Source organism: Herpailurus yagouaroundi, unplaced genomic scaffold (genome assembly GCF_014898765.1).
Source record: "Herpailurus yagouaroundi ecotype Mexico unplaced genomic scaffold, PumYag 100, whole genome shotgun sequence".
NCBI classification, from domain to species: Eukaryota; Metazoa; Chordata; class Mammalia; order Carnivora; family Felidae; genus Herpailurus; species Herpailurus yagouaroundi.
This window is the reverse complement of record NW_024412391.1, coordinates 32,276,424-32,289,296: the sequence shown is the minus strand read 5'-3', so window position 1 is coordinate 32,289,296 and position 12,873 is coordinate 32,276,424. Positions and strand designations below refer to the sequence as shown.

Below are 12,873 nucleotides of genomic sequence, written 5' to 3'. Positions count from 1 at the left end.
ACATTTCAACTACCCGGCAGAATTACAATGCTACACTATCCTGATGACCAACTCTTTGAGAAAAGAACTCTTGTTACTGAAATCAATGGATTATACCGAAGTATGTCCTGAAAAAAGTAATTTGGAATGCTGACAGTATCGTTACTTTCTTGTAATTTGCCTGTTCCATGCTTCAGTAAGATGTAGAAATATGGAACAACCCTGTTAGGAACAAGGGCAAGACATACAAGATTATAAATAGCTGCTATGAAAGGAGGTTTACAGAAGCAAGACTTCAGAGTTCCTGCGGCTTGCTCCCTGGACAGACGCTGCCATCTGGTGGACACATGTAGGATTCCAACCTTTCACTCTAAATGACCACATTCATTTAATGGCATGGAATTACCACTCCTGAAATAATTTTTCTCTGCTCGGTTTTAAATTTGCTTTGTGGTTTTCTTTGGTAGAAGTGGTGAGAAAAATAATAAGCTCTCCTGGCAAAGATTAATATCTGACTTGCAACGTTAAAGCAAAATTTGTGTTTTAAAATAATTTTGGCTCTCTTCTCACTGATTTCAATCTCCCAAGGAAAGTTTTAATGTTAATCTACCCGTGTACTCAAATGACAATACAGTTTAGTTCTTAATGAGGACAATTACAGTGCACTTTACGGGAACATTTCATTAGTGACTCTTGATGCGTTGGCTTACGGGACCACTTGATTGTTGAGGCCTGACCCTGAGAGAGGCAAGTGGGGGACCTACCGCAAGCCCCCACCTGCACAGTGGAGGAAATCACATTTAATCTGCTGTTCATCTTCTGCTGTGTTGCACAGACTGATGCTAATTGGCTATTAACTGCTATGCATGTGTTTCTCATTTTGTGTGTGACCTTGAGGCAGGGCACACTCCATTATGCACTGGATTGCAATTCTTGAATAGTATGTGAGTCCCCACAAACAACAGAAGAACTGGCAGAGTGAGCTTTGTAAAGGAAACAAAGGGCCGTTGGGGGAGGGGGGGGGACCAGGCAATCAATCTGGGAAGGTGCTATTTTCCCTGTGCTAAACAAGTACCTAATTGGCAACTCTGTTTCAGGGAACACGGGAATTGCCTTGGTGACATGACACCAGAAGCCATTAAACAGAGGAGTTCCTAACTTGCTCAGGTTCTGCTGTTCAGTCCCACAAGGAAACAGTTTTGAAAGAATGCATCATCAATGGCTGTCTTTCATTAATCCCCTAAGGGGCAAATTAGTCCCGATCATTAAAGATCTGAAGAGCTGCCTTCCACACAAACACATGGGAGACTGGAGGAAATGAGGACAAAACACACCCTTCCACATTTCAGGACTGATGAAGGGGCTGGCTTTATACCCACCTTTCTCAGGTGCAGAAAGATTTGGGTCACTGCGTGGCAAGGCCCCATCTCCAATATGATTAAACAGCAGCCTCTGCAAAGGTATAAGAGTCTATTTTTATGGTGCAATTTGCTGTCATGTGAGACCCTCTAGAAAATGAGATGATTGTCTCATTACTGAAACTTTTTGTTTAAAATAATTTTTACATGGTATATGATGAACCTACGAACCAAGAATTCGACTATATTTAAGGAAAAAAGGGGAGAAGAACTTTAAGTTTAAAAAGTTTGTATTCAATTTTAAATGTAAATGGTAAATACATTTTCATAATAAAATGGAGGGAAAAACAGTAAGGAGCACTAAAGCTATGGTGCTCTTTATAAATACAAATGCTAGACTGGCAATATGAAATGCAAATAAGAATGAAAAAAGAATTATTAGCTCAAAAAATCTCTAGTGAATGGACATGTTTTCAGTCCTAGGTTAAAAACATGGGAAATGGACAATATTCTACAATTTTTAACCCACAAAAATGTCACTTTTACATGGTTCTACCTAATATAGTAAAAAAAAAAAAAAGAAAAAGTGCGAGTCCTTAAAAGGAGATGCACCACATCAATGTGTAGCATTGAGCTTTTGGTTACTACACACTGCTTCACATTTTACCAAAAGTGGAAAAGTCGGAGGCTAATCAAGGAAGGCTTTCAGAGTCCCCCATGCTGGCAACACGCACTCCTGGAGCTGATGGAACAGAGTGTGAAATTCCCTCGCAACACCAAGTGACAAAGGGAAATAAAACTGGGGAGCTAGTTCAGCCAAAAGCACTCAGAGAGAATTTCTGCGAGACATCAGTGTTGTGTAGATGAGGTATCCTGGGGCTTTCAGGAAGATTATACAATCAGCAAAGATAAACCAATCAAGACACATCCCACTCGCTCTCATCCATTTCCAGATGCAGTTACAGACTTCTGCCAGGATGGTGTAGAAAAACAGAAAAATTAGCTGGAACATAAATAAGTATAGTTCTCTACTCCTAAGTTATTCCCAAAGCATTGGTAAACCCCAGGGTTACCCAACAATCTTCACCTTTGGAACCACCCTTCACGGCCCTTGAAGTGCCCGGAGGGCCAGGCCTTTGGCCCTGCCCTCACCGGGACCAAGAGGGACCACTTCAAAACCAAGGCCAGGCAGGACGTGAGGGCCACAGTGCTTTACTCCCGAGGCATACAGGGAAAGCCTGGGCACTCAACTGCTTCTCCCTCAATGTAGTACAGAAGAATGGCAAAGGTGAACAGAAACTGGCCCTGCACTCCTGGGTACCTAGTCTGAAGCTTTCTCAAACTAGGTAGAGGTCAAAAGAGAGGCTGCTGGATAGATCATGCTTCTCTGAACGGTCCTTTGCTAAGATAAAAAGCTGCTCCGAATTTCTGCTATGCACACATGCAAACACAGACACTCCAACTCATCCACCTAATTACCCCTTGTAACGTTTAAATAGCAGCAGTGAACTACAGGATCAGGTCAAGGAGGGTGAGATCATTTCCCATTTTCTGCTCAGCTTTATTGCTTAAGCAACAACCCTTGTATCTGTATAGGAAATATGGCTCCAACAGAAATTGCGAGCAATGGGCATGGGACAGAGGTTCACTCTTCACTCAGAAAGACTTGTTATCTAACACAGCCCATCCGGTTGCCTCTGGCAGGTACGGCGTTTCTCTGCAGAGACATGTAAGCAATTCCAGGCATTTGCTTGTTTTCTAAGTATCTCCGTCCCACAAGGACTACCTGAGAAGTTTCCCCAGGTGTTGGATAGATGGCACTGCATGGTCTCTCTCTTGGAGACAGGCAAGAGTTTTCTCTGGAATGTTTGTGTTTGTCAGACAGCAAAGGGGAAGCTGGGAAGAGAAGAAAGGAAGGATCATCAGGGGGTGGAGCTGGAACAATCTGGAGGACGGGGCTTGTGTGCGGGGGCAGCAGGTTCCGCGGGCACCCTCAGTCTACCCCACGTCCTGGCACTGACCTCTGGCACTCGATGGGGCAGAACTTGTCACGTTAGGCGAAGCAGAGTGAGTAGAACTCAAGCTTGAGGTAGATGGACTTGGCTGGAAATACATGGGAGCTGTTATCACACACTGCTTGGAGGCTTCGGACAACACTGACATATTTAAAACAAAATCACTGCCCTTTTTTTTTTTCAAGTAGCCAAAAAAAAAAAAAAAAAAAAAAAGACAAAAAGGAAAAGCCATTTAGAAATCTAAAAAAATCTCAGATCAACAAGGAAGCCTGTCTGAATTAATCAAGAATCCAAGATTTAAAAACAAACAAAACAGTCTAAAAAGAAAAAAATCGAGATTTTGACTCCTGCCAAGGGAACACATTCGTGCTGGTTTTGGCGACATACTAGGACTCAGGACCAGGCAGCAGCACACTCCTGGACTAAAGTGCAAGCAGCAAGACTCCCAGCCTAGGGCACGTCGAGAGGTGAGCGCCTCTAAAAGGCAGAAAACACTCCTTCTTGTTTTCTCCAAAACTGTGTTCAAGGCATGAATTCCGCAATATGTATTATGCTCCTTTTCTAAAGACAGTGCTAAGGAAATTTTCAGCTTGTTCTACTAAATTGTTATGAATGCCCTATTAGCAGTGTCTGAATAAAATTCTGTGTTGCAAGAGTTACACTGACTCATGTCCTTATAAACTGTATGTTTTTTCCTTTAGTAAAAATATTTTGATTATGAAAATTTGTTGACATGTACCTAGGTAGAGAGATGTTATAATGGACCTCTCAACCACGTATTGTGAAGCAAAAAGGCCACTTAGCAATGCTAAGAGGCAGCTAGCATGTGGTGACATGTTCCAAGAGTCCCCAAATGAAGTGGTAAGTTCCAAAGCTAACCCTGTACAGCTTGCCCGGCCTTTCCCATTCTTGCTCATGTCTTCTGAGAGTAGATGGGCGGTTTTGAGAGGACTATCTTTGTAGACTCCAGAGACCAACAAAGCAGTAAGAGTGTTTAAAAGTTTGTCCTTAACTCAAGTTCTTGCTCGCAGATCTGTTCATTAGCACAGCAGAGTGAACAGAAACTCTCACGATTGAGACAGAAAAGGAATACACACGACCAGACGATTAAAAAGCTAATCAAGTACCTGCATGTTAAAGACTTCATCAGAGCTTTCTGATTGCCCTGTAATATTGCTTACTTCAGCAGAAGCTTGGGAGGACAGTGAGGAGGAAGAATATCGGTTGACAGCTGGGTAACTTAATGGGCTGTTTTGGGGGAAAAAAAATGGTCATTAACTCAGTCTCTGAATTGCACTTCATCACATGCTGGCATGGTATAAAACCAAAGGAAAAAAATATACATTTCATTTTGTTGTCTCCTGTTTGCCTCAATATAATCAAATGTTTGAGTTTATTTATTTCTCATGCTGTTGCTGTTTTACCAGTGGCAGATGTCTGCAGCTGCCTTGCGGGTTAATTATTTCATTAAGAAATAGCGTATTTGACAAATTATGCCATAAAGAATGAGAGAATCATTCCAGATCATCTTGTGGGGATGCCAAATTATAAGATAATTCAGAATATGACTTACCTGCGTCTAGGAATTACCCTGGTACCATCTGGGCTCATTGAAGCAGGTGCTGAGTTTCTACACACACGAGGGCTTCCATTAGGAAAATGGACTGGACTGGCTTGTATACAAGCAGAGAACTCCTAGAGATGTAGTAAAGCACATATTTAAGAGTAATTACATGGGAAAGTAACTCGTGAGGTATTTTAGTATACTGTGACAAGGCTACAAGGTTATAAATGTTAAGTTTCATTATTATTAAGCTTTCTCGCCCCTTTTGGGTTTTCATAAAAGCTGAACACAGCACACAGAAGATAATCCAATTTTAATATTGGAGGACTCCCTGGTAAAATGATGCAGTTTGGTAGAAAAACCAAAAGATGTCACTATTGGATACTTCATCTTCCCTCTAATGAAAAGCAAATGGCAGTGGTCAGACTGCCCCCTATGGACACTCTGTGTACGTACCTGTATCCCTAAACTTGACTTCATCACAAAGAACTGGTCCACCAGCTTTTTGTGTAAGGGTCTCATATCTTGAGGTACAAACTTCTCATGCACGGCCAAACCAAATTCCAAAATCTGTGCCTTGATAATAAGATAAGGAAGAAACTCACGTCAATAGGTAACTCTACCAAGTGCTTGCTAAGGGGTCAAGCACTGTACCATGCATTCTGCATGCGTTACTGTGAATCCTCTCAATCCCATGAGACGGGAACGATCCTTCACTTACGGGTGAGGATCAGAAAGCTCTTGCAGGTGCTAAAAGACAAATGGGGATTCAAACTTAGGTCTTTCTCATTCCAAAGACTTCATTTCCCTGGTACCCTAAGTTTCTTTCCCATGTATCTGAGATCTGTAACAACAACCCTCTTAAGCAAGTATGTGTCCCTTTGGCCCCCTTCTGCACTGGTCAGGATTGGGAAGGAGTGGCTCCCTATTAGTGGGATCAGGTACTTCTCCCTGAGGGATCTCTTTCCTGGACGGCACCCCCTTTTCCACATTACCCTTCTCTCTTCCATCAGGTTCTTCTGTTCCCATCCACCCCTCCCCCAGAATTCCCAAATTTGTAGAGGGGGACACAGAAGTAAAACAGGAACAGGAATTCTATAATAGTTGCCATGCTTTTTGTTTTTGTTAAAAGCTATTATTCTCATTCACTTATTATAATGCAATAATTGGAGCAGCTCCTACTTAAAAAGTTTCTTGCAGTGTGGACCCACAAGAGATGGACATAAACATTCCAGTTTCTTTTGTTCTTCAGCTATTAATAGTGCTTAATTCCTTTGATTTGACTATCAGCTGTCTTTTACATTTTAAAAAATGCCCCATACTACAGTGGTCAAAAGAGCAAACTGCACTGACTGAGAGGAAAGCAAATCACACCATTACCACATGGTTTTTATCTTCATGGCTTGGGAAGATTCAAGACTGAGAGCTCAGGACAGAGCCTGGTGGGTTAGAGCTTCCAGAACCTTCCCTATGGGGACAGGACTATGGCAGCTCCTACCCACCGCCAGTGTATCATAAAGATAAAAATACCTTAAACACCAATGACACCTTTAAAAGGAATAGTAAGAGTGGAATGTATGTCTGACACATAAAGGAAGAGTCTGATGAGGGATGGAAGGACATGGAAGAGTTGACCTCAAGGGTCAACTGTATGTTGGGTAGGAATCCAGTCTCCATTTTAAACACATGCTGTTAGGCGACCTCTCTTTTGTCCAAATCAGGTTGAAGGTTGGGTTCTCCCAGAAGTAGACTCTGGCATGGAGATTAGGATGTTTACTGGGGAGTCACCTGGAATCACTGTCTGTGTGAGGGAGGGGCAGAAGCAGGACTTGATGAAAAAGCAACCAAGGCACAGGGCAGTCACGTCAGCCTATGCTGACACCAGGGGGGCTCTGGGCCTCAAACAGGCTGTCAGAGTTGTGCTCTGTTGGGCCCAAATGGCCAGGCTGTATATCTCCTCCTCAGTCATGGGATGTGGGCCATCCAGGAAGATGGTCATCTTGGGGCAGGCAGTGCTCTGTAGCTGAGGCAATAGCTGAAGGACCTGAGAGCCAAAGGTATCTGTTGACGGCCACCACTCCCATCAGCTGGGGCAACAAGTCCTTTCTGGAAGAGCCAGTGGGGCAGTGTGTCCCTGAGTCTACTACATAGTTTTTATCTGAACCACCTCACAGAGGTCCAGAGGAGCATGGTGCCCTCACTAACCTAAACCCCTTCTACTATAGTCTGGCAAAGGTGATATGACTTGCCCAAGGTCACATTGCAGTCACCTGTACTGATTGTCCTGTGACAGAGATCTAAAGTTTCCCCCAACAAGGCTCTTTCCACAAGGCCCTACAAACATAATCAGGCAGGATCTGGAGGAAACAAAGGTTCCTGGTTTTCTTTTTCTTTTCTTTCCTCTTTTTTTTTTTAATTTATGTTTATTCATTTTTTTTTTAATTTTTTTTTCAACGTTTATTTATTTTTGGGACAGAGAGAGACAGAGCATGAACGGGCGAGGGGCAGAGAGAGAGGGAGACACAGAATCAGAAACAGGCTCCAGGCTCTGAGCCATCAGCCCAGAGCCCGACGCGGGGCTCGAACTCACGGACCGCGAGATCGTGACCTGGCTGAAGTCGGACGCTTAACCGACTGTGCCACCCAGGCGCCCCTATGTTTATTCATTTTTGAGAGAGAGAGACAGACAGACAGACAGACAGACAGACAGACAGACAGACACAGAGTGTGATTGGGGGAGGGACACAGAGAGAGGGAGACACAGAATCCGAAGCAGCCTCCAGACTCTGAGCTGTCAGTACAGAGCCTGATGCAGGGCTTGAACCCGTGGACCGTGAGATCATGACCTGAGCTGAAGTCGGACACTTAACCAACTGAGTCACCTAGGTGCTCCCTGATTTTATTTTTCTTGAGAGCCTTCTTGGCCCTTTTAATTATAATTCTGGGGAACGAATTCAGTCAGACTAAATACAGCAAATAAAAGTCCTGCAGTGAGGCAAACCACTCACAAGAGATTGTGCTCAGGTTAAATACAGATTTTTGAGTATCAACAAAGGCTACACTTACTCCATGATCCTAAGAATCGGATAACCTAACCTGCTCACTTCTAGTATCGACATCATCCCCAGAACCACAGTAGGAACTTATTCTCTATTTCTTTGCAGGTCAACTTAAAGTAATTCCTTTCTCTTTTCCAGATGCTGCATACCTGGCCCTCTTCCAGCCACAGTCCCTGTCTGTGGTCACTTCTTTCTCCCTAGTATTAAGTTCTGTGGATTAAGCCTGCAGAGCATAAAATATGGACTAGAATCAGATACAACATCATCATTTTCTAATCCAAAAGGGAATGCCTTATTTGTTAATTAATTTGGTATTATCAAGTAGAAAGAAATGCTCTGGTCACGTTTTATCATATGTATTCCATTTTTTATGGAATAACCATTATGCCTCCTACCTCAGGTTTTCAAACCATTTTCAGGCCAAGAGCCAGCAACAGGAATGCAGCAGGCAAGAGATGACTCTAGTTCTTTGTACTTGATGGCACTAAATAAAAATAAACTATGCTTCCTTGGAGTAGAAAATGATAGGGTTGAATATAGTTTTGTCCATACCATATGACCTATAGACTTAGTCTGCAAAACATGATACTGTTTTAAAGCAAAGTCTATTGATTGCTCCCTTACTATAACATTTAAGGCAGAATCTCATGCTTTCATTCACTCATTCATTTATCTATTCATTTGTTTTGAGCTGGCCCAGACTTATCTGAGTCCAAAATTTTGAGTGAAAAGTTGGCATCAAGCCTGCAGCAAGTCTTTAGGGAGAGAACATTCAAGCACTATTCTAAGAGACTACATGAGGTTGCTTGTTATAAGGGGCTGCCATAGTTTACTCACTGTTAAATTTACTTTTGCATCAAAGTGGAAAGTTAAAGTAAAAGTTAGCAATTTTGAATACATTACAGATGAATCTATAACCCTTGACTGACCGCTTCTGTTAGAACACTGATGGAGAGAACCACGTAGATGGGTCCCTGGGTAACCATGCACACATATCTCGGCAGGAGAGAGAGGTGACTGGCTTCTGTCCCCACCTACCTGCTCAAGCATCAGTTCTCTTAACCGTGCAATTTTCTCTCCATCTTCAGGGTGACTTAAGATATATTCTTTGACAAAAAATGCCTAGAAAGAGAAGGGATAGTTTACTTCAGGAGAGTTAAAAAGAAAGTGAAAGACATAGTTGCTTCTAAAGACCTGGCATCTTTTTTTTTTTTTTTTTTTTAATTTATTTATTTTGTGGAGGGGAGGGGCAGAGAGAAAGGGAGAGAGAATCCCAAGAGAGAATTGGAGGGCTCAAATTCATGAACTGCAAGACCATGACCTGAGCCAAAATCAAGAGTCGGACGCTTAACTGACTGAGCCACCCAGGTGACCCATGGACCTGGCGTCTTTAAAGAAACACCATTGTGAACCACATTTCTGGGGCAGAAGGAATGACTCCTACTGAAGGCAGCTGGTCAGAAGAGAACAAAAGAAAAGGATTGTTCAAGGAAGAGCAGGGATTGTATAAATAAGAATCTTTGGTAAACTAAGCAAACAGCAAATCAAGTCAATAAGCTTTGTATCCTAAAACGAAGTGCTTTAAGATTCAGTATGACCAAAATGACCGCCTCCTCACCTTGTAAGCTACTGTGACTTTCTGTTTAAAACCAAGAGGGGAGATGAAAAGTCCGTTTAAAGTACCTACTAAAGAAGATCAAACTTTTCTATGCCTGTGAACCTCTTTGCACAGGGAAATGGTTTTAGGTAGACATTTATTAAATAATCCTGATACTCTTACTACTTTATTCATCCAAGAACACACACACACACACACACAGTTTTATCCTCAAAAATGTCATATACTGGAAAAATGGAGTAAGTGTGCATCACAAATGACTATATGTTTGCTCTATTTAACAAAGAGCTCTGTGTCAATTGTAGCCCTATGTTAGTTTGGGGATATGCACACATGTTTTCAAAAAAAACCTCTGAAGCCCTAAGAAATCACATTTAAAAACTTTCAAATGATATCTAATCCTCACCTCTTGATACCTGGAAACTCCACCATTAACCGCAGCATCTATAACTCCATTCAGGCACATGGTCAAGGGATTAATATTCTGCATCTGTCTTGTCTGACACTGACTAATCAGAGTCTTCAGCTGCTGATTCTTATTTTCCAACACTTCGATTGCATTTTCCAGAGGACTCATTTCCACCTGAGAAGCAAATGGGCATAAATATATATTGGATTTTGTGACATTCAAGAAGAAAGTAGATCATCCATGTTCTGAATGATTTGTGCTCCCCCTCGGCTCCCATCAATATCTCTACCAGGGGCCATACAGTAGAACAGACAGGATGTGGAAGACAAATTAGCTGTTCATTTGAAGGTCTGGAAAGTGAAGGTGATTATACTGATTGGTTGAAATGTGATTTGGATAATCAGCAATCATCAATCCCATATTAGCACTGCAACAATCAATGTAACCCGCAAAGAAAATCTAAGCATCTCATGCCTGTTAAAACTCACTTATCTTTTCTCCTGAAGGGCTAAATATTCAGGGGCCCTGCATATTATTATCACATTTCTAAATGCTTACTTAATGCAAAGCACCACAGGGGATACAAAGATGCATTTACAAATCCTCTGATGTCAAGACGCTTTCAACCCAGTTGGGAAGATGGGACATATGCCCATATGGACCCCATATGCATATATAACAGCACCATAAGGTGGCACAGGATGGTACTCAGTTGGGAGTTATAGAAAATAAGTTAATCATATATGCTGCAGGATCTATTTTTTGAAGGAGAGCCAAAAGAATTATAATGACTTAAAAATTCTAGCTTATATGGGGGACCGAACTGAAAATGATGAAAATGTTCTTCAAATATTTAACATTGGAGCCATTATTGTCATTGACATTGTCTTTGAAGAGAAGGTCTGCCAAGCTCTTAGCTATAAAGTAATTCAATCTTACAATAAACACATTTAAATATTGTGGTCTTTTTTTCAGTTAAGGAAACAAACTGGACTTTTAAAGTTCACTTACATCATCATCAAACAACACTGCAAAGTATGAGAATAATTTGACAATGTAAAAATTAATATTATACATTCATCAAGAGAGACTAGACAGGAAAGCCAGAAAGTAGAAGGTATTTATAACCTAGAAAACCATCAAAGAGCCTCTGTCCAGAATATATATAGAACTCTTTTTTTTATAATAAAAGAATAAAGACTTTTATTAAGCATTTTAAGTTGCATTCAATAGCCTTCGATACACCATGCCACAACCCACCTACAATCAGTCAGACCCAACAGCAGTTTGTTCTTGCACAATCCATGAGTTAGGGAAGAACTCCCTTCAACTTACAGTAAGATCTTACTCAGGTCTTTTGGGCAGGGATTGGGGAATTATATCTCATTTCTGACCACTAATGTGCGATGAGGAGCATCAGGAGAATTATACGAAAATGAGTAAGAAGTGACTCTGATCTCAAAGTACATTTTTTGGAAGCATTAATAAAAACATCAAAATGATGTAAGTATACCTGTTCAGAATATATATAGAACTCTTATAAACCAATAAGGAAGAGGCAAACAACCCAGTAAAAATAGGCAAAAGACTTAAACAGGCACTATATATTTACAAAGGAAGAAGACCAAGTGGTCAATAAATATATGAAAAGGTGTTGAACCTCATTTGTGATCAAAAAAGTGAAAAACAGTACCACAATCATATAGTACTGACCATTCACCAAAATGGCAAAAATAAATATGACAATAGCAAATGAGGGTGAGAATGAGAGTACTAGAATCTCTCAATTTCTGCTGTTGGAAGTTCAAATTGTTTCAATCGCTTTGGAGAACAGTTTGGCATTAAACACTAAAGTTAAAGATATCTTTATTATATTTTATGGTCTCGCAATTCTATGCAAGCGTATGTTTGAGAAAAAAAGTAAGAGATGTATGTACATGTGTGTGAAGAAATGTACAAAAATTGTCATAAGTGTCTCCAAAATCCCTATGTCCATTGATAAGAGAATGCATAAACATATTGTGGTATGTTCACACAATGGAAGAGTATGCAGCAGTGAAAACAAACTTCAGTCACATGTAATAACACTGTGACAAATAATACTGAGTGACAGAAACAAGTTACAAGAGAATATATACACTATGATACTGTTACATCAAGTTCAAAACCAGGCTAAACTAAACTGACTTGTTTTAGAGAATCATAAACTTAGGTGACCAACCAAGGAAGGGAATGGATACCAAGTAAGTGAGGATAGTGGTGACCTGTAATGGAAAGTGAGTGACTTGTGACTGTGAAGGAATACATGGGAACCTTCTAGGGTGCTATTGGCAATGTTGTGTTTCTTTACAGAGTGCTGGTAAATAAGTATTTATTGTCTAGGACAATAAGCCTTTGTTTTATAATCATAAAACCTAAATCATAAAGGAAAAGTCTGAGAATTCTGATGGACTAAAAGGTAAAAAGTCAGACATCTTAGAAAATGGAACACTGGTTGCTAGGGGCTGGGGAGGGGAGAAAGGGGAAATATTCAATGGATAGAGTTTTAGTTTTGCAAGATAAAACTGATCTGTTGCATAATAATGCACACGTAGTTAACACTATTGTACTGTATGCTTAAAAATGGTTAAGATGAAAAATATTGTGTTTTGGCCAATGGGAAAAAAAATTCATGCTCATCTTTAGAAGTTCAAATGCTATTAATACGAAAAAATCCAAAAACAAATTGCAACAAGCCCAGGCAAAAGACAAACAGTAACTTGGGGAAATATTTCCATATATATTCCTGATAAATTATTGTTATTTCTCAAATACTGAAGAAAACCAAAGGCTATAATTCACAAAATAAATAGAAAGAGGAAATAAATATAT

At 40.7% G+C, this 12,873-nt stretch overlaps 1 protein-coding gene across 7 annotated transcripts in view; it reads right to left on the bottom strand.

The window, feature by feature from the left end:
* Positions 1-12,873, bottom strand: part of DOCK4 (dedicator of cytokinesis 4) — a 436,196-nt gene that overhangs the window by 9,163 nt on the left and 414,160 nt on the right. For 3 of the 7 annotated variants that reach the window (XM_040472219.1, XM_040472215.1, XM_040472216.1), the window contains 8 exons: positions 10,000-10,176; positions 9,014-9,097; positions 5,373-5,492; positions 4,926-5,047; positions 4,480-4,600; positions 3,359-3,521; positions 3,124-3,233; positions 1,359-1,431 (listed from right to left, as the gene is read on the bottom strand). In XM_040472219.1, the coding sequence (XP_040328153.1) occupies positions 1,359-1,431; positions 3,124-3,233; positions 3,359-3,521; positions 4,480-4,600; positions 4,926-5,047; positions 5,373-5,492; positions 9,014-9,097; positions 10,000-10,176 (970 nt within the window). The remainder of the gene's footprint in view (positions 1-1,358; positions 1,432-3,123; positions 3,234-3,358; positions 3,522-4,479; positions 4,601-4,925; positions 5,048-5,372; positions 5,493-9,013; positions 9,098-9,999; positions 10,177-12,873) is intronic. The other 4 variants (XM_040472222.1, XM_040472217.1, XM_040472218.1 and 1 more) reach the window with 2 other exon arrangements.